General features: G+C 30.2%; 4 protein-coding genes across 4 annotated transcripts in view; 3 read left to right on the forward strand and 1 right to left on the reverse strand.

Annotated features, from left to right (window-relative positions):
* Positions 1-3,868, forward strand: part of LOC108738422 (cell division control protein 42 homolog) — a 49,948-nt gene extending 46,080 nt beyond the window's left edge. Inside the window, exon 3 of the mRNA XM_018471827.2 lies at positions 3,244-3,868. Coding sequence (XP_018327329.1) covers positions 3,244-3,633 — 390 coding nt within the window. The 3' untranslated portion in view covers positions 3,634-3,868. The remainder of the gene's footprint in view (positions 1-3,243) is intronic.
* The window catches only part of LOC108738429 (hexosaminidase D-like), a 76,456-nt gene that overhangs the window by 51,165 nt on the left and 2,473 nt on the right, over positions 1-22,818 (reverse strand). The window lies entirely within an intron of this gene.
* On the forward strand, positions 4,881-11,555 carry LOC108738415 (ionotropic receptor 75a-like). Its single transcript, XM_025976591.1, has 8 exons — positions 4,881-5,096; positions 8,481-8,691; positions 8,757-8,968; positions 9,028-9,315; positions 9,702-9,858; positions 9,913-10,030; positions 11,215-11,412; positions 11,485-11,555. Exons 1-8 carry the CDS (start codon positions 4,881-4,883, stop codon positions 11,540-11,542), a joined length of 1,458 nt encoding a protein of 485 aa, XP_025832376.1. The 3' UTR covers positions 11,543-11,555.
* Positions 12,991-22,818, forward strand: part of LOC108738416 (L-dopachrome tautomerase yellow-f2) — a 13,753-nt gene continuing 3,925 nt past the window's right edge. The window contains exons 1-2 of the mRNA XM_018471819.1: positions 12,991-13,020; positions 19,531-19,974. Coding sequence (XP_018327321.1) covers positions 12,991-13,020; positions 19,531-19,974 — 474 coding nt within the window. The remainder of the gene's footprint in view (positions 13,021-19,530; positions 19,975-22,818) is intronic.

Here is a 22,818-nt window from a genome sequence, read left to right on the forward strand (position 1 = left end):
TAAAGTACAGTTACAATAAATAATAATTGTTTTGAAATACGATTATGGCGACAATTCAGAGAATTGCCAAGCGCATTCACCAAAATTTATAAATTAATTACAATATTGATATTGCATTTGCAATTTAAATTACAAATAGAATATTTTTAAAATATTGTATTACATTTGTTTACACTAGCTACTGTTTGCTTATTTATCACAAATTATGGATTCCAGTGCTATTTTAATACCTAATACATCAAATGTTAAAATTATTAAGCAGTCAGTAGCAGATTTTAGATATTCGAGGCTCGATGTATGTTATTTTGGGTTCCTCTTCGAAAGACTACAAGTCAAACTATAAAATTCCTAAGTAATTTTCAATTTTCACATTTCTGGAATACGGGGAATTATGAGTCAATTGCTCAATTCAAAGTGCATCGTTTGCTTCACTTTATAAAATCTGCCTCTAGTTGATCCAATGCAAATTAGTTAAAATTGTCACTTTACAACACTCTGCCGTACTTTCAAAACATCCAAATTAAAATTGACTTAAATCACTATAAATAGCGATATTTTGCGATTCCGAATATGAAAATTGGTTAAAAAAGAATTAAAATTACTAATTACATCTTTCGAATACGTAAAAACACAATTTCTTAAAAATTCTTGTCACTTTCCAATACTCTGTCGCTCTTTAATACCATACAAATTCAAATTGACTTAAACCACTCTAAACAGCGACATTTAGTGATTCGAAATTTGAAAATTAGTTAAAAAGTACCCGAAATTACGAATCATTTCCTTCGAATACGTAAAAACACATTTTCATCAAAATTCATGTCACTTTCCAACACTCAACAGTGGTTTTATTTCATACAAATATTAAAATTGGCTTAAACCACTGTAAAAAGCGAAATTTTGTGTGCTCAAATTTGAAAATCGGTTAAAAGAGATTCGAAATAAGAAACATTTCCTTCGATTACGAAATAGAACATTATCAAGTAAAAGCAGGTATATAACATAAATTTTATTAGTTAAAAACTTTCTATATTCATACATTATTATGTAGTTATAATTTCATAGATTTCTTTTTAATAATGCTTGAATGACTAGTTCGTGTATTTACAGGAAAACTTTTATCCCACGATGATAGGTTTTCAAAGTATGATTATTTTTAATTCTAATGTAATTCTTTTGCTTTTGACTGTAATTGTACTTTCGTATAAAACATGAATGCCTTTAGAAAAAGGGAACTTGACATTCGAATTGTACGAACGATTATAATGGTAAAGAAGGTTGATGTTTCGAAGCTGCATTACGGGATAGGTTCATTTCAATGGAATGAAAGTTTCTTCAGTTCAGCAAAAAGAGAAAATGAAAATAAAACCTGATAATCTACTAGGCACATAATCCTATTCTGAAATGCATCGTCATTGTTACTAACGATGCTTTGGAATAATGATCGTTCTTTATAGCAATGACTTTTATGTTAGCTATCTTCTAAAAACGACTTAAAAACTCATATACATTTGTGTACTTAAATTATACATTTGTTAATCACATCATAGAGGATATTATTGTATAAAGGTTCCTAATGAAAGTAATTTTTTTACTAATTCGTTTACAGGACAGTAATAAGTGATTATTATTGTTATTATTTTTTTTATAATGATAATGATAACAGGGTAGAAGTTAAAAGAAAATTCGGCCTTGTTCTCAGAATATAAACGTCCAACTATTCGAGGGTTGCTATTTTAAACCCTTTAATGATAAATAATGTTATTATCGTAAATAGATAAATTATTTTCAAAATGTGCTCATCTCTAGCAATTGTGATTAGCGGTAGTTTTTCTTAAATAGGTATGTAATCTTGTTAAATTCAAGCACATTTTATTGATAATAAAATTGCACCTACATAATATATTTCACTATTACATATTGGTACTATTTTGAAGTTACATGGCAGTTGTTTTTGAAAAAATGAAAAGGACTAAATTTAAAAGATTTTTGAGATTTGCTAGCCATGCAGTTATCTGGAGTTAACCGAATAATGTCGATGATAGCCGAGGTTCGAGTTTTGTCACGTTTTATTGGCTCGCACGCTCTTCGTGGGTAGTCGGGATCATTCGGTTGATTTCGTAATTGTTAGGTTGATTTGGCAACCATATTGCTAGTTTTTGATCGCAAAAATTTTGTGTTCAGATAATAAAAAGGAAATAATTGGTTGTGAAAAGGATTTCTAATAGACGACTTAAAGTGAAGAAAAAAGATGTAATGAAAAGCAAGTAGGGCTCAAATTTGTGTAATATATTGATATGTGTGTTTTATGACTGATTTTCATTAATGTGTAAGTTAATTAATGTGGAATTACTCGCGAGTAGGATTTCCACTTCTTGTGATAAAATCAAACGCTCTGTATTAATTTAATTAATTGCCTATAACTGTAATAATAATAATAAANTCTTAATTGTTAATTTATTATAATATAGGTACTAATTAACAAATTTTCTATTGCTATTTATTCATTTAGTTAATTGTTATTCTTGTAATACATGTTGTGCTACTTGAATATTAATTTATTGTTCAAACACAATATCTTTACTGCGTTAAGGATATGTTTATAACTAATAATAAAACTTACATGAAGATATCAATTGTTACAATGTAAATATTTACGTAAAATATGTTGTTACATCACTTTTCTTTATGGTAATTGTGGTTAAGTAGTAACAAATACATATTGTAGTTATAAAGTCGAATGGAGAATGAATCTCTGTACAATACATATATATATAATTCAGTTGAGTCCTTCAATAGCTTTTTTGGCAATTGAAGGGATACCTATTACCTATAACGTTCTCTTTCTGTCACAAAACTAGGTCGTTGATTAGTTATAGACGTAAATAATATTATATTGATCAAAGCTATCGTGCCAAATTTTGGAGGCCTATTTCTCGCATCTTTTGTTGGAAATAGCTGAGTTGCGTTGAAAAAACAAACGCAAGTTTCTGTCATAAGCTAGCTCGAAATGAATTATGGGAAGCTGACTTTAATACAGGCCGCCATGTTGGGGAAGCAACCTCCATATTGTAATTCAATGAAAAATTACTTCTTGAAGCTATATTGCAAACGGGGAGTTATAATTTGAAAGCTCGTCTTATTAATTAATAGAATTCCTCCCTATATGTCAGAGATTTAATATACTCAAGTCATTCATGATCAGATAGTATACGGAATAAGTTATTCCTTTTTTTTTTACAGGATGAATTTACGCCCCTACGGAGTTTGTGTTACCCGGGTACAGACGTCTTCATGCTCTGTTTTTCCCTAGTAAAACCCTACTCATTCCATTCGGCTTGTACGAGGTGGGCCGAGGAATTATCAAAACACGAAGCTGCCGTGGTCCTCGTGGGAACGCAAGCAGATCTGCTCAATAATCCCGACGTTCTGCAACAATTACGAGAAAAGAGGGAATCCCCCGTTTCGAAAGAGCACGCTCTCAATCTTGCAGCTAGACTGAATGCTCCCTACATTGCCACGTCTGCTAAGACGTGTAACCATCTCAAAGCCGCCTTCGACCAAGCGATAATATTGGCTCTAAAGAGGCAAAGAATTAAGAACAGTTTTTGGAGAAGACTGTGCTGTGTGTGAGTTTGACATTATTTATTTTCTAAACGGTTTCTCATTAAATTTATTTTTGACTGGCAACTGTTTTTAACAACAAGAAGAAGAAGAAGTGTCAAAAAAGATGAAGACCAATGCATTGTTTTTCTTTTATTTTTAATTACCCTATCATAATTTTTTCATAATATTTCTTTTATCTGTACTTAGAAAATGCATAATACATACAACAAAAATTAAAACATTACATAGTTTAAGATANTGTGCTCAAATTTGAAAATCGGTTAAAAGAGATTCGAAATAAGAAACATTTCCTTCGATTACGAAATAGAACATTATCAAGTAAAAGCAGGTATATAACATAAATTTTATTAGTTAAAAACTTTCTATATTCATACATTATTATGTAGTTATAATTTCATAGATTTCTTTTTAATAATGCTTGAATGACTAGTTCGTGTATTTACAGGAAAACTTTTATCCCACGATGATAGGTTTTCAAAGTATGATTATTTTTAATTCTAATGTAATTCTTTTGCTTTTGACTGTAATTGTACTTTCGTATAAAACATGAATGCCTTTAGAAAAAGGGAACTTGACATTCGAATTGTACGAACGATTATAATGGTAAAGAAGGTTGATGTTTCGAAGCTGCATTACGGGATAGGTTCATTTCAATGGAATGAAAGTTTCTTCAGTTCAGCAAAAAGAGAAAATGAAAATAAAACCTGATAATCTACTAGGCACATAATCCTATTCTGAAATGCATCGTCATTGTTACTAACGATGCTTTGGAATAATGATCGTTCTTTATAACAATGACTTTTATGTTAGCTATCTTCTAAAAACGACTTAAAAGAAGCTCTAGTACATTTTTGAAAAATAGAAGTATCAGATGTGTGGTTTAACTGAATTTGATATCATACTAGTTTATTAAAAAAACCCCTGTACATACACAATAATTTTTATTCAAATGTGTTTAGCAAGTAGAAAGAAATAATTTGATCATGCAAACTAGTAGAATTCAACTTCAAAGCATTAATGTAAATTGTAAATAATCCGTAAAGAAATTGACTGATTAATTATGTAAACAAAGCAATAATCTTAAAATTATTCTGCAAATATATTACCGTTATTGTTTCTTTCCTTAATGGTGTATTCTTTCCATCTGATACAATATTTGATTTCTAGAATAAGAACGGAAGAAACTATTTATTATTTTTTACTTTATTCGCTAAATCACGTATAATAGATATGTAGGGGCAAAGATAGAAAGAATGATGAACTTGATAACGTTGTATTCAATTTGCTTTATGTGCTATCCAAATTGCTGTTTTGGTGTTGTCATAAAAGATCAAGTGCAATTTTTGGTCAATTTTCTAAACAATTTTGATTATAGACCAAATTATGTTGTTAGCTATTTATGCAGAAAAAGTGGTAAATATATTAGTATGTACTTATTATGTTTTCCGAAATTTTATTGTGGTGTTTGGGTTTTTTGGTTACACATTTTTTACGTGTGTGTTATGTTAATGAGTGTTAACAAAACTGTGTTATTCACTGATAAACGTTTTCAAAGTAATTACAGTTATTATTACTTTTAATGTAATTTTCTTGCTAACTATTTAATTATCCTTTAAAACGTGAATGTCTTAACTTAACTTAAGAGAACTTCTAAAAACGTTTATCAAGACGAAGAATTAGAGGAAAAAAAATTAATCAATATCTTTTGATGTGACATTACCAGTAGAAAATAATTTGTACTTTTAATTACGTATAGTAAGATTTTCCATAATAAAATGATAGATAATAATAAGAAACGACAGACCTCAATAAAAGATAAACCAAATTCAAAATAATTTTCATTAGGTGTAAGTTAAAATAAATATATATAATGCAATATAAAGTACAGTTACAATAAATAATAATTGTTTTGAAACACGATTATGGCGACAATTCAGAGAATTGCCAAGCGCATTCACCAAAATTTATAAATTAATTACAATATTGATATTGCATTTGCAATTTAAATTACAAATAGAATATTTTTAAAATATTGTATTACATTTGTTTACACTAGCTACTGTTTGCTTATTTATCACAAATTATGGATTCCAGTGCTATTTTAATACCTAATACATCAAATGTTAAAATTATTAAGCAGTCAGTAGCAGATTTTAGATATTCGAGGCTCGATGTATGTTATTTTGGGTTCCTCTTCGAAAGACTACAAGTCAAACTATAAAATTCCTAAGTAATTTTCAATTTTCACATTTCTGGAATACGGGGAATTATGAGTCAATTGCTCAATTCAAAGTGCATCGTTTGCTTCACTTTATAAAATCTGCCTCTAGTTGATCCAATGCAAATTAGTTAAAATTGTCACTTTACAACACTCTGCCGTACTTTCAAAACATCCAAATTAAAATTGACTTAAATCACTATAAATAGCGATATTTTGCGATTCCGAATATGAAAATTGGTTAAAAAAGAATTAAAATTACTAATTACATCTTTCGAATACGTAAAAACACAATTTCTTAAAAATTCTTGTCACTTTCCAATACTCTGTCGCTCTTTAATACCATACAAATTCAAATTGACTTAAACCACTCTAAACAGCGACATTTAGTGATTCGAAATTTGAAAATTAGTTAAAAAGTACCCGAAATTACGAATCATTTCCTTCGAATACGTAAAAACACATTTTCATCAAAATTCATGTCACTTTCCAACACTCAACAGTGGTTTTATTTCATACAAATATTAAAATTGGCTTAAACCACTGTAAAAAGCGAAATTTTGTGTGCTCAAATTTGAAAATCGGTTAAAAGAGATTCGAAATAAGAAACATTTCCTTCGATTACGAAATAGAACATTATCAAGTAAAAGCAGGTATATAACATAAATTTTATTAGTTAAAAACTTTCTATATTCATACATTATTATGTAGTTATAATTTCATAGATTTCTTTTTAATAATGCTTGAATGACTAGTTCGTGTATTTACAGGAAAACTTTTATCCCACGATGATAGGTTTTCAAAGTATGATTATTTTTAATTCTAATGTAATTCTTTTGCTTTTGACTGTAATTGTACTTTCGTATAAAACATGAATGCCTTTAGAAAAAGGGAACTTGACATTCGAATTGTACGAACGATTATAATGGTAAAGAAGGTTGATGTTTCGAAGCTGCATTACGGGATAGGTTCATTTCAATGGAATGAAAGTTTCTTCAGTTCAGCAAAAAGAGAAAATGAAAATAAAACCTGATAATCTACTAGGCACATAATCCTATTCTGAAATGCATCGTCATTGTTACTAACGATGCTTTGGAATAATGATCGTTCTTTATAACAATGACTTTTATGTTAGCTATCTTCTAAAAACGACTTAAAAGAAGCTCTAGTACATTTTTGAAAAATAGAAGTATCAGATGTGTGGTTTAACTGAATTTGATATCATACTAGTTTATTAAAAAAACCCCTGTACATACACAATAATTTTTATTCAAATGTGTTTAGCAAGTAGAAAGAAATAATTTGATCATGCAAACTAGTAGAATTCAACTTCAAAGCATTAATGTAAATTGTAAATAATCCGTAAAGAAATTGACTGATTAATTATGTAAACAAAGCAATAATCTTAAAATTATTCTGCAAATATATTACCGTTATTGTTTCTTTCCTTAATGGTGTATTCTTTCCATCTGATACAATATTTGATTTCTAGAATAAGAACGGAAGAAACTATTTATTATTTTTTACTTTATTCGCTAAATCACGTATAATAGATATGTAGGGGCAAAGATAGAAAGAATGATGAACTTGATAACGTTGTATTCAATTTGCTTTATGTGCTATCCAAATTGCTGTTTTGGTGTTGTCATAAAAGATCAAGTGCAATTTTTGGTCAATTTTCTAAACAATTTTGATTATAGACCAAATTATGTTGTTAGCTATTTATGCANGGTAAGCTCATACAGGTACAATAAATATACAAAGTGTCTTTTACAAAAGGATGCACTAACGCTACTTATTTATTTATTAAAATTTATTTTTAAAAACTCCCAAAATGCAGAACTAAATTTTGGTCTTTCCATAGATTGATTTTAAATTACGAAATGTTTGATATAATTCAAAATTAAAAACTTTTAGAATATTTTGTATTGATTATGATAATCCAAATAGCATTATTTATTGATTTTTTAATTAGTGGTAGTTAAGTACGTATGTAAATTACTGTGAGTACATAAAATACATCATTATCATAAGGTCTTCAGTCCTAAGACTGGTCGGACACGCACCTCCACTCTTTCCTATCCTGAGATAATCTTCACATTTCCCTAAAACTAGAACAAGCCATATCCTTAACTATCTGCGAACAGTAATCTAATCTAGGTCTACGTCTACCCCTCCTAACTCCCGTTTCTGCCTCTAATATGTGTCTGACTAGACCTTCATGCGTTAGAAGATGTCCTACTAACCTATCTCTCCTATTTCTTATTGACTTCCATAGAGTCCTCTGTTCTCCTATTCTTTCTATCTCTTAATTTCTAACCTCCTCTATCCACGGTATCCTCATCATTCGCCTGCAACACCACATTTTGAACGCTTCTAACCTTTTCTTTTCCGCCGCGCCCACTGTCCATGTTTCTCACTCGTACAAAGCCGTACTCTAAACATACACCTTTGACAACCTTTTTCGAATTTCTAAATTAACCATTCGCGAGCATAGAAGTGACTTTTTTTATTGAAGGCGACTCTACCCTGCGCTATCCTCTGCTTTATATCCCTACTACTCCTTCCGTCCTGACTTATCTGACTTCCTAGATATCTAAAATCTTTGATTGCATACCAGTATGTTTGTTAAAAGCATATACTGATTTATTTGCTAATCCAATTCTATAGAAATGCCCATATAGACACATTGGCAAAGGTAAATTATGTGTTGGTAAGACATTTAGCTGATATTTTGAATGCTACTTTGACTTTTACAATTGAGACATCGTGGGGTTACAAAGATAACAACTCAAAGTGGAATGGGATGATAGGGGAACTTACTAGGCACGAAAGTGACCTAGGAGGTATTGCATATTATCAAAAATACATAACGCTTGTGTCTTTAAAAAAGTATCATATTTTTTTTCAGGGACACCGCTGTTTGTGACACAAGACAGGGTTAAAATCATAGAATATGTCGCTATGACTACACCTACTGGTTCGAAATTCGTCTTTTTAGAACCTAAATTATCGTATGTCGAAAACATTTTCTCTCTCCCGTTCCATTACACCATATGGATTTCAATATTTTGTATGCTTATAGCAGTTGGTGTTCCTTTATTTGGTGTTATTTTATGGGAGGTAATTATTAATGCATTGTAAATATGATCGCTTGCTATTTCAATTAAAAATTATTTTAGAGGAACAGTTTCGGTCTCCGAGTTAGCCATTCTGGCTTGGAAGTGTGTTTCTTAGAATTCAGCGCGTTTTGCCAACAAGGGGTTTCCTTGATTCCAAGGAGCCTTACAGGAAAAATGATCACATTGATGCTTCTAATTGTTTTAATGTTCCTTTACAATTCTTACTCTGCCAATATTGTGGCCTTGTTGCAGTTGTCCTCTAACAGTATACAAACTATTAACGATTTATTACATTCAAGATTATCTGTAGGGGTCGATGATACTGTCTACAACAGATTTTATTTCCCTGTAAGTTGTAAAAATTTAAAATCTACATGGTATTCACAACACTTAATAGAAAAATATAGCTTTTTAACATGAAAGAGTGGATCAAATTATAGCAATATCATTTAGAATAGTTCTAAAAAATAGTTTTCTTTTAGACAGACAGTTTCAAAAATTGATAGATACTCTTTTACTTCTTAATTTCTTATTTTCATCAATATGGTTAACTTCAAATTCAGCTATTGTATAATACCTACCCTTAAGATATACGTAAATGATTAAATAAAAAATCTTATAGATAACGTTCTAAGTCTTAAGAAAAGAAGGTTCAAGAATTTTTAATGTTGCCTTGCAATACAATGAAATTAGAAATAACTGAAATAATTAATCGAATTATAATTTTTGAAAAGAACGAAACAGAACCAGTACGAAGGGCATTATATTTGAAAAAAGTTGCTCCTCCTGGACAACCACCAAGATATTTTCCGATGGCCGAGGGCGTTCGAAGGATAAGGGAAGGATTATTTGCATTCCACATGGAAACTGGCGCCGGTTATAAATTAATTGGTAATATAATACGTTCCTGTTATGATTAATAAAGTAAAATAAATATTTCTGTAGCTGAAATATTCCAAGAACATGAAAAATGCGGACTACAGGAAATCGAGTTTCTTCAAATTAGAAATCCGTGGCTTGCAGTGCAGAAAAACTCGTCATTTAAAGAACCGATTAAAATCGGGTTAGTTATGTGTTAATATTTGTAATTAATGATAATTAAAATATTTAGTTGTATCGTGAACAAACAAAATCATCTTTTGACGTGACAACGTCTTATAATTCGATAGAGCCGGCTGCACGCACGAAAAAACATGACTCATGCGGCGTTACCTCGCTCTGAGGCGTTCCATTTAAGGCTTGAAGTGCAAGCGAGAGCGCGGAACGAGCGACAAAGAGGCACAATCGGCCTCCGCGTTCGGCAGCGTTCGACATCTGTCTCTCTCCTACTTGAGTGAGCGATGCGTCCGCGTGAACAGCTGCTATACAATAATACATTTCCATTTACCTCCTTCTCTTTATCTATACAAAATAGCTATCAAACAAATAAAATTAAAATTTTCTTTTGAAAAATGAAACCATTTAATCAGTATTTTCTTATGACGTCACGTTCAACTATCGTCAGTAAACCGACTTTACAGACAACCGATTTTTTTATTATTATTTTGCATCAGCGATATTGAAGACAAAACTCTTTTTCGGTTTAATTATATAACTAGACAGAATGAGGGTTAACTAAACTAACTATAATGTAACCTTCAAGAGGTGTAAAACATTGAAAATTAATTAATTCATTCAGTTTTTTCATCATTAATTCTTTTATCGTTCTTCCGACTTCCAGCGTAAGATTAAAAGCATTTGTAAACCATCTACATATTATGTTACCGGAAACGTATGAAATCTATGAAATGCATACAATTCCTAGGAAATGTATACAATTCCCATTCGATTTTATTCGATTAAGCTAACGTGCCTATCACGTTAAGGTTGGCTACGCCGGGATTCGTTTTCAGCAAGTAGATATCCACACAAGTGGACCTTGTTGGAGCATATGTAATCCTAAAATGTAGCATCGTGCCACAGATGGCGTTTACTGCGCCATTTGTATTATTTTCTAAACCGCACTGTTAAGACAGCAGGTAAAAGTTGGTCTGTGTTCTGTCGGAGCTATCTGCGATGCGCTGATGAGATCCAAAAAGATCGAAATCGCCATCCGCGTCTGACAGTTTCGACAGATTGCAGACCACTTCGAATTATTTTAATTCCAAGGTTGTTTAGAAAATTTATAAAATATTGTTTCAAAGATTTTAAAATACACACATATCCTGTAAATGTATACCATGTCTAGAAAAATACGAATTTTTTCAGTCTGAAAATATTGGCGGAATCTGGAATTCAAAAACGCGAAGTATCACTTTTGTATACCAAAAAACCTCCCTGCATAAGTAGGGGCAGTGGATTTATAAGCGTTGGAATAATAGACGTCTATTTTGCCTTTGCTGTACTAATTTTTGGAATATTCAGAAGTATGACTGTGTTTTTGGTAGAAGCAACGATTCATTATATGTACGTTTTTAAAATATTCTAAATATATATAAAAATCAGGTAGAGGATGTAATAATAAATCATTTATTCCAGGTATCAAAAGCCCACAAAGAAATTATTTGGAATGTTTAATAGAAAACCTCCTAAATAAAATGCGAAGGTTATTAAGAATAATATCTACCTGTATTGTGAATAATTTTAATCATCAATATGCTTTTTGTGAACTATGTAGCAACATAATTTTACATTTTAGAAAATAAATTACTTCCTAGGCTTACAGAATGTATTGCAAAAAGTTTTTCTAGATTTAAAACGTTTTGTTGCCTGTAAAATTGTTATTAGTAGTATTTATAATACTTCTTGCAATTAATTATAATGTGAAAGATAGTGTATATTATTTATGAAGAGTAATTGCTATTTGGTCAATAAACGTAAACAAGGTTGAAAGTTTTCTTCTTCTGTAATTACCCAGTTATATATTCTTCATTAGTTCGATAGGATTAACCAAAATAGCTAAAAGAGTTCTTCAATTTAAAAATTAATTGTAAAACTAAAAATTGAAAAGCTATAATACTTCTTAAATCTCGCATAATGGCGGCTTGTGTTCGCCATATTGACAATTTCAAAGTTATACATCGTTTAGAGCTTGAGACTGAAAATACATATTTAATATCGAAATAATTGAACTTAACAATTAACTACAAGATATATACGTAATTAACATTCATTACTCATTACTCAAAACAGCTAATTAATTAGTCAATTTCTTTCCCATTAAAATATATATTTTTTATTAACCAGTTACGAAAAGTTTTCTTGATTTCATAAATATTCAACGGTATTTAATTAGAAACGGTCACACTTTTTATTAGAGTGGTAAAGCAATTAGATGTCAGCATAACAAACAAAGGTCAGTTCCAGAAACCTCATCCATATTTTACACTTTAGAGAATGCTTGCTGTAATTGTTTATTTGATAATAATGGTTACCGTTACCGCGAAATTTAGTTGCGTGTGGAGTGTTAACAAAAAATGTAAAAAGTGAATGGATAAGTACTATACGCACAGAAGAAGCAATAATGAGCTCAATATTTCTTGTATTTTCGTAATTAGATGCTTCATACACAAGCACGAGTAGCTATTCCTAAAATTTGTATAGATCTACTTATATGCCAGACCTAACCTCAAAAAAAAAACATGTCGTTGATGTGCCTTTTTTATACAAGTAAAAGGCTCATAATCGGATAAAAATCATGGTATATAACTCGAAAGGTTCCGAGGAAAACTCAAGTAAAAATGATTTGCAAACATTTAAATGGCAGGAGATAGGTTATGTCAATAACTAATCAACATGGCGGATACTAGCCGCCATGAAAACGTGAGGATTCAAGAAGTTTATTTCCGATAGATCTACTGATATGCCAGACCTAACTTCAAAAATAAACACGTTGTTGGCGTATCTTTTTGTATACAAGTAAAAAGCTCATCTTCGGATAAAAATTATGGTATATAAGTCGAAAGGTTCCGAGGAAAACTAAAGTAAAAGTGATTCGCATACATTTGAATGGCAGGAGATAGGTTATGTCAATAACTAACCAACATGGCGGATACTAGTCGCCCTGAAGGATATGTAGGGGCAAAGATAGAAAGAATGATGAACTTGATAACGTTGTATTCAATTTGCTTTATGTGCTATCCAAATTGCTGTTTTGGTGTTGTCATAAAAGATCAAGTGCAATTTTTGGTCAATTTTCTAAACAATTTTGATTATAGACCAAATTATGTTGTTAGTTATTTATGCAGAAAAAGTGGTAAATATATTAGTATGTACTTATTATGTTTTCCGAAATTTTATTGTGGTGTTTGGGTTTTTTGGTTACACATTTTTTACGTGTGTGTTATGTTAATGAGTGTTAACAAAACTGTGTTATTCACTGATAAACGTTTTCAAAGTAATTACAGTTATTATTACTTTTAATGTAATTTTCTTGCTAACTATTTAATTATCCTTTAAAACGTGAATGTCTTAACTTAACTTAAGAGAACTTCTAAAGACGTTTATCAAGACGAAGAATAAAAAGAAGTAATTCTTTAAGACTATCCATGCTTCATGGTTGACAAAAAAGCCTCAAAAAAATCTAACTATCGAATTAACTTCATTTACTAAATTTACAGATGCTGTACTTTTTGCTAAAGTCATGACTGACAACGATTATTACGTTTGTAATTTTGTAAATGAATCAGCTATGGTAGAATTTCTACCACCCCAAAATTTGGTTTATGTAGTCGATTGCAGTTGCAATTCTGGACTCGAAATTTTGATTTTGGTAAGTAACAGATTAAAAATATTTCGTGAAATCTATGGGCTTAAAGCTAATTAAAATAAATTTACATTGCTTCTGATTAAAATACATAATTAATTAGAAAGTTTTTTGATAATGCTATGTATAACCTACGTATTATTTTCTTTGAGGCTAATTCAACTAAAAAATTTCAAACTCCTTACAAATGGTTTATATTTAGCAACGTTTCTGCTTACAAACCGCCGTTTGAAGATACTATTTTAACACCATTTTCACGCTTATCAATTCTAAGCGACAGTAACTTTAATGTTATCACTCATTTGAGGAATGCCACTTTCAATGTGGCAAAGATTTATAAATTTCGTATGAATACACCATTTATCGTGGAAAACCATTATTGGAATATGTCGATGATAAATAAATATAAACAATTTAATAACGTATCTCTAAGGAAAGATTTAATGAAAACAACAATAAAAAGCTGTCTTGTTATAACTAACAATGATTCTCTAAATCATCTTACAGATAGACGGTAAGCTCATACAGGTACAATAAATATACAAAGTGTCTTTTACAAAAGGATGCACTAACGCTACTTATTTATTTATTAAAATTTATTTTTAAAAACTCCCAAAATGCAGAACTAAATTTTGGTCTTTCCATAGATTGATTTTAAATTACGAAATGTTTGATATAATTCAAAATTAAAAACTTTTAGAATATTTTGTATTGATTATGATAATCCAAATAGCATTATTTATTGATTTTTTAATTAGTGGTAGTTNTATATATTCAAAATTAAAAACTGTATATATGACTTTTGGAAAATAATTTACGTTATTTAAATCTAGGAAAAATCGTTTTTTACATTTGAGTTATTTTTTTCATTGGAATCAATCATATGTTATAATAAATAATCAATAGATACATTTCTTCAGTTGCAAACAGAAATGGGCCAATCACTGCTATTCTATTTCGTTTTTAAATATTTAATTAATTGTTAATCTTTGTACCCTGTCTTTAATTATATCAATTAATCGCAAGTTAGCTGTGACAATGTACAATTTTGTCTAATTCCCTGCCTAATATTTACTTCTCTACTATCCTGATCAAACTCTATAACTATACCACTCATCTTCTATCCCTATAGGGGTATATATCTCATTCTAACATTTTTAAGCAATTTTAGTACCTTTCTATGCTGTCTCATTTAGCATTATCAAAAACTTTCTTTTGGATCTACGAATTATATGACTTGGTACGCCCTTTTTGTTTTCTAATATCGTTTTCTGTTTCTTCTCAACTTGAATATTGGTCATTCCTTAATAGACTTTTGAACAATATTTATTGTTAATTTGCTTTTGTATATCTTGTGATGTGTTTCAAAAGATATTAAATGCATTTATACATTCATTCCTAATGTAAAGGTATGCATAATAAACAATTGAAAATAATTATCTCAGCCAGTCTTCTTTTGCAAATCGTGTTGCTATTGTTTTATTAAAGGCAAAAATATTCACGCCAGGTATGTTCTTGGAATGAAAAAAAAAATGAAATACACTATACATGACGAATGAGAGATATTGTTATTGTTATCCATATGTATAGGCAGATAAACGCATTAAAAAGAAATAAACAATGAACAAGGAGCGTTCATGATGTGAAGATAAATTTAATTTAATTGAATATAGTAATAATTTAATACGTATCATTTACTGCTTGTATTAAGAAAAGCTAGTTTTACGTAATAATAAAATGGAACAAAAACGTGACGCGACATAGCAAACTTGATTTTGAATTTACGATCTCCGACAGGTGTGTGAACACTTGAATAAAACTTGGGAATGGTTAAATAAAAAGTTGTTTACTGAATTGAATAAAGAGCTAAAAGATACGCCCAGTTAGCAACATGTTAAAAATATTTTACGTAATTCGATGTTATTATGGTTTCTGGTATTGGAATTACCAAGCACCTACCTACTTCTTGGCAAATTGTTAATTTTTCGAAAGTTATATTGAAAATTCAATTAGTTTGGAATTTATTAATAGTGATATACCCGCTTACATATCATTAGTTTTCTTCGCCAGTCGATTTTTAAGTTTAATACTTTTAGTAACTCAAATTAGGTTAAATTAGTCAAATTTAAGGTTAATAATTTTGTCATTTTTCTGAAAAATCTGCGCAATTAGTTTAATGACATTTTTGAATATTATATTTTCAACCCACGGGAGAATGACATACGGACAGATGGACGGACGAACTAAAAGTTCCTAGTTGACTTTAGAACACTAGAAACATGACAGTGTGCGAGAACGCATTAGTAATTTTATTTCGAGTTTTTGGGTTCGTTGCCTGACCCATCATTGAAGTCTCCACCGGTTTTAAGCGAATAATTTTGCAATAAATAAAAATATCAAAAACTTGTTAAGGTAAAAGTTTCTTCTTTATTTAGTGTCTATCGAACAGTCCAAACGCCAATTTGATAAGTTAAAATTTAAGGGAGTAAGTTCGGGTTCGTCGCTTGACGCATCATTGAAATCTCCAAGGTTTTTCGTGAATAACATAAACATGGATGAGTATATCAAAAATTTTCTTAGACAAAAGTTGTTCTGTCATTCAAGGCCTATCAAACGAAGGGTGTACATATTTGATACGTAAAAATTTAAGGGAGTTATGATAGGGTTTTTATTAGGACGTCGGATTTTGTACCTATAATAATATTCAAAATGTAATATAATAAAGAGAGAAAAGGTTTAAAAGAAAAAATACATAGATAAAATAACTAATGGTCAAGTTGATCACCGTTTACCGTATGCTTTTTCAAGGTTTTATTCTTTTTATTATTACACACCTTTGATCACAATTACTTAATAAATCGGGACGTATTCAATGACACTAACGATGGATCGATCGACAAATTCGCCTTTCTCTTTCTGACTTGATACTAAATTTTCTTTTAATTAAACCTGTTTTTTTCGTCTTCGAGGTACACAGAACATGTTAGGTACGATCATATTCCGCAATTAGGACAACGCAGATTACCGTGCATCTTTCTTACTGGTTATCATTTCTTCTTCTAGAAAGGGATTAATAGTGGAATAATAAAATATATTGATCCTAAATTCTTCAATTATTTCGAACAATTCAAAAATATTTATAGGAAGGTTTTAGAGAAAGGAACCAGGAACTGAAACATATTTTTTTAAATATTTTGAATGACATATTTTCGAAACTAAACATTACATTAAAACAAAATACAAAAATTCACAGACAAAAAGACTGCCCGACGTCCTCAATTGTGCTAGCATCCCAAAATGCCAAAAGAACGAAATTTACTACTAGAAGAAACGATTATTTCGCAAATAAGAGAGAAGTCATGATAACGTCTCCGAAACCATTTTAAAAAATATTCTTAGGATTAAAGTCGATACCAAAAAGTAATTTTTAACAAATCGATTTCGGTTTATAGACAGAATAATTACCCAGACTTTAATTATTCTTCAATAGATCGCTTTTTGCGTGTGTGTATAATCTCTACAGTTTCGCGATTCATTTATGACAAACAGCGGATTGATTATGTGTAAAACTATGCCATTCGGGTATAAGTAGCATTCAAATGTCTTTCATTCAGGAATTTCAATTAAATTAGACTACAAACGAACTCAAGTAACAAATCCTAAACGAGTCCAGATCGCAGAGTTACTACTCGCAAAACATCGACANAAACCCCAATTTGATAGGTTAAAATTTAAGGGAGCACGTTCGGGTTCGTCGCTTGACGCATCATTGAAATCTCCAAGGTTTTTCGTGAATAACATAAAAATGGATGAGTATATCAAAAATTTTCTTAGACAAAAGTTGTTCTGTCATTCAAGGTCTATCCAACGAAGGGTGTATATATTTGATATGTTGAAATTTAAGGGAGTTATGATGGGGTTTTTGTTAGGACTTCGGATTCTGTACTCAAAATGTAATATAATAAAGAGATAAAAGGTTTAAAAGAAAAAATACATAGTTAAACTAACTAATGGTCAAGTTGATCACCGTTTACCGTATGCTTTTTCAAGGTTTTATTCTTTTTCTTATTACACACCTTTGATCACAATTACTTAATAAATCGGGACGTATTCAATGACACTAACGATGGATCGATCGACAAATTCGCCTTTCTCTTTCTGACTTGATACTAAATTTTCTTTTAATTAAACCTGTTTTTTTCGTCTTCGAGGTACACAGAACATGTTAGGTACGATCATATTCCGCAATTAGGACAACGCAGATTATCGTGCATCTGCCTTACTGGTTATCATTTCTTCTTCTAGAAAGGGATTAATAGTGGAATAATAAAATATATTGATCCTAAATTCTTCAATTATTTTGAACAATTCAAAAATATTTATAGGAAGGTTTTAGAGAAAGGAACCAGGAACTGAAACATATTTTTTTAAATATTTTGAATGACATATTTTCGAAACTAAACATTACATTAAAACAAAATACAAAAATTCACAGACAAAAAGACTGCCCGACGTCGTCAATTGTGCTAGCATCCCAAAATGCCAAAAGAACGAAATTTACTACTAGAAGAAACGATTATTTCGCAAATAAGAGAGAAGTCATGATAACGTCTCCGAAACCATTTTAAAAAATATTCTTAGGATTAAAGTCGATACCAAAAAGTAATTTTTAACAAATCGATTTCGGTTTATAGACAGAATAATTACCCAGACTTTAATTATTCTTCAATAGATCGCTTTTTGCGTGTGTGTATAATCTCTACAGTTTCGCGATTCATTTATGACAAACAGCGGATTGATTATGTGTAAAACTATGCCATTCGGGTATAAGTAGCATTCAAATGTCTTTCATTCAGGAATTTCAATTAAATTAGACTACAAACGAACTCAAGTAACAAATCCTAAACGAGTCCAGATCGCAGAGTTACTACTCGCAAAACATCGACATTATTCAATCATCCAATATTTATCCTTTATGTGTTTATTTACATTTACTTGTGATCTAAAGCATGAGGACTAGGAATTTTCGATCGTTGACCTCGGTTTTTCAAGAGAACGTACTGTAAACATATACTTTTGATAATCTTTTTCAAATTTCAAAATTAACCGTTTGTGAGCATAAAACTGGTTTCTTCTTTTTTTTCAAACGACTCGACACTGTGCTATCTTTCTTGTATTATGTCTATACTGTTTTTTATATCCTGTCTCATCTGATTTCCCCGATATCGAAAATTAGCGATTTCTTCTAATCTTTCGTCTCTAAACTTTTTACTAGTCTTAACCCTTACATACCAATTTCTTTGTTTTCAGGAATCGAATACTTAAATTTTAACAAATATAACTGCTATGTAGAAGAAACAAAGTAGAGTTCAATTAGTTGTGTTTGTTAAAATTTATGTATATGGTTTTTAAAAATTTCCTAATAAAGATGAAACTAAAAATAAATAGTATTTTATTTCTAACGTTAAAGTGAAGTATTGAAAAGTTGCAAAAATAATAAAGTCAAGGTAAATCAATAGTTATCAATCTTATCAATGAAACCAACGATCGATATATTTTTGTTATCGACAACCGATTACTAAAATCGAATATCGTTAAAGGCTAGCCAAGGGTGTTAGTAGAATTTTATGTTACTGTGAATATTTGGTTATGTATTGTAATGAATGAAGAGAATGATTGATNAACGAGAGATAAAATCCGTCATGTGCATGTATAACAATGTGACATCAAGGCTAGAACGTAAACAAAACTCATATTAGGAATTAAATTTGAAAAATCATGTCGTCTGTGAAATCAAATTAGATACGGTCGACGACTAGATAAATAAAATAAAATGTAAAACGTTAATTACATACGACTACGTCCTTCAACTTTCTATTTCACCTTTTTGTGTTACAATATTTTTTATTTTTATTATTACTTATCAAAGGTGGAAATCAGGTGTAGCTTCAACCCTGAACTACGTATCTCTAGATGACAACAGCACGAGTCCTTTACTGATCCCTTATCCTGATTGGGAAACGAATCTTTTGGACGAAGACGATGAGAAAAATTCTGAGAAACAAGTTTCCATATTCAGAATTAATATTGATAAGTGTGACAGGCTTTGGGCAGTGGATACCGGTTTGGCCGATATATTGGGTGAAGGGAAACAAATCTCATCACCCGCTATTCTCGTATACGATCTCAACACCGACAAATTGATAAGGAAATATCAGCTGAAGAAGTCCGACCTTGAAAGCAAGTCTTTCTTCGCAAATATAGTAAGTTTAAATTTGCAGTAAGTAGGTAATTAATTGGATCTGTTGTATGATAGAAATTCACACCGAAAAATAGAAAAAGTTGATGATGTATGTGGCCGAAGGCTCCTTTGGTTACACACTTCGATTGAGTTTGTATTATACACGGATACACACAAGTTAAAGGTAACTTGGTCTAAATTGAATTGAAAAAATATTTGGTATTTACTTGCATCGAATGAATTTTGGGCCTTGAATAAAATTTGAATTGAATTGGTATAGTTGAATTAGAATACTTAGTTGATTGGTGTAGTTGAATTGGAATAGTCTCCTGAACTTTGTTCTTTAGGACTTAAATAATCCAAAAGCACAAAAACAGGAAATGCCCCTAAAGTAAAACGGACCCCGTGGTAAGGTTTTATCAAGACTACAAAATATTTGTTATAAATAAAAGATGTTAATTGTTATTATCTAGTTCCTATTTAATGTAATTATTTAATTCTCAGGAACTAGATAACAACACCTAACACCTTGTATTTATGACAAATATGTTATGTATTAATGTGAAAATTCATTTTTCATTCTTATCCATTATAAATTACCTCAAGTTAATGTGGAAAAATTGTGGCTGTTGTCACACCCTCGTCGGAACCTTTGGCTTTATGCACCTTTCGTAACGTAGTGGTTAGAACATTGGTGCATAAAGCCCGGGTTCGATTCCCGACGAGGGTGTGACAACAGCCACAATTTTTCCACATTAACTTGAGGTAATTTATAATGAATAAAATGGATTTTTACTTTAATTTTTAATATTAACCACCATTGAATTTCAAAAAGTTTCACATAGTATTAAAATATATTGTAGCATTGATAATATCTTAGAACGAATGGCGAAACGTCGGTGGAGATTATATTACAGAGAACATTTTTCAAAGTGTGTGTAACACGTGTGTGTGTAACTAAAGTATGCCCATTTTTATTTATAGCAAATCATTTATTATGATTGATTAACTACCCTTGCATTTAATTATGAAAAACATTTTAATTTCACAAAATTTACAGTGGAAATTTGTTCGTTTTGAAAGTTTATTTGACTCCTCTATGTTTACTTCAAATAAAAACAATTGGAAGTGATTTTTTAAAAAAATGCACTTATTCTTTTTATTTTCACCGACGTGTGTTTGTTAGATCTAACTTACAAATGGTTTATCAATTAGCAGGATTTTAATGTTTTACGTAAATAAACATTTGCCGTCAATTAAGGTGCGAAAAACTTTCATATTTATTCAGATAAGTACACAGATTAGATAAAATGAACTCTATTCATAGACCATCTTTGTGCATCACTTTATGGTGCAAACTATAAAAAAGTTTGGCGAAAGAAATAACAATTATATATAGCTTTTTCTTATTACACACCTTTGATTACAATTACTTAATAAATCGGGACGTATTCAATGACACTAACGATGGATCGATCGACAAATTCGCCTTTCTCTTTCTGACTTGATACTAAATTTTCTTTTAATTAAACCTGTTTTTTTCGTCTTCGAGGTACACAGAACATGTTAGGTACGATCATATTCCGCAATTANATGACATTCTAGGGTAAATAAAATATCTTACAAATAGCAAACAAAAGATACCCTACAAAATAGATCAGAAACAGTTTAAAGAACTTAAAATTTTGCAGGGTGAAAGTAAATCATCATAATCAGTATATTTTTTAATTGTAGTATCCTAAAAACATTTTCTATTTTACGTTTTATACTAACTGATTCACGTAATTGCAAACTTTATTAATTCGTTCGCTCAAATGATGCGCAACTGTCGCTTACAATTAGAAATTAGTTTACGATGGGGTGGAAGTAGAAACTTTTCCGTTTTTTTTTTTGCGTGTGCGCACCTCACAGCTTGACTCTCTCCCTCTTAGTGGCAAGAGAACATAAATTGTGTCCCTCGAGACATTAATAGCTATCGTTCTTGTCTATTTATTGTATGAAAACCTTAAGAGTTTGATATTAAACAGGAATATCAAGATAATTTCTATAGGAAATAAAGACAAAACAAAACAAACAACTTGCAGTAATTTTTGCGTGATTTATATAGATATTGTGAGATTGCAAGGACTGTGGTATATCTACCATATCAACAGACAAACCTATATTGAACAGTTACCATTTTTTGGTACCTTTTGCTACGCGAGTTCGATTAGCAATTTTTTTGTAGCAACATATAATGCAACTTTAACACAAGTTTAAAAAATTACGCCAAGTAAAAAGATTACAATCTAAAGGACTAATCAATTTTTTTGACTCTTTCTAGAATAATGGTATAATACATAGGAAAATATATAATTAATTATTATTATCTAAAAAGAATCGATAGTTTTTTGAATAAATTAAAATACAGGAAATATTTAAAACATAGGAAATGAATTGGAATATTTCGTTTTCCAAAAACATTTACTAGACCTTGCAAACAACAACGGAGCGATTATATCTATTCAATCAGTTGTAAAACATTTTAATAATACTCTTGTTATGTTAAGTTAATTAATTCGGACAACTAAGGTGAAGTTTTTTCAGAATATAATGAACCTATGAATCGAATATTTTTATAATTGTTAATATCTCGTGAATTACTAGCAATCTGAATATTAATTGAAGAAATATATAGGGTTGTTCGGAAAGTCATTTTTTTTTTTTTTGTGGAAATAAAAGACAGTTTTCGTGTAATAAACAAATACTTTATTAAATTATATATTGACCGTTCTGGTCCAACACCTTTTGCCATCTTTCTGGTAGTAGCATAATTCCACGCTCATAAAATTTTTGGTCTTTGCTGGCAAAAAACTGATCGAGGAGG

Source organism: Agrilus planipennis, unplaced genomic scaffold (assembly GCF_000699045.2).
Source record: "Agrilus planipennis isolate EAB-ADULT unplaced genomic scaffold, Apla_2.0 scaffold196, whole genome shotgun sequence".
NCBI lineage: Eukaryota > Metazoa > Arthropoda > Insecta > Coleoptera > Buprestidae > Agrilus > Agrilus planipennis.

What these genes read in the sequence shown, in the direction of transcription:
- LOC108738415 (XM_025976591.1), top strand. Translation starts at nt 4,881, where the DNA reads ATGATGAACTTGATAACGTTGTATTCAATTTGCTTTATGTGCTATCCA. An exon ending in TTGGTGTTATTTTATGGGAG is followed by an intron (nt 8,969 to 9,027) that starts GTAATTATTAAT and finishes AAATTATTTTAG; the next exon opens with AGGAACAGTTTCGGTCTCCG. An exon ending in CGCCGGTTATAAATTAATTG is followed by an intron (nt 9,859 to 9,912) that starts GTAATATAATAC and finishes ATATTTCTGTAG; the next exon opens with CTGAAATATTCCAAGAACAT.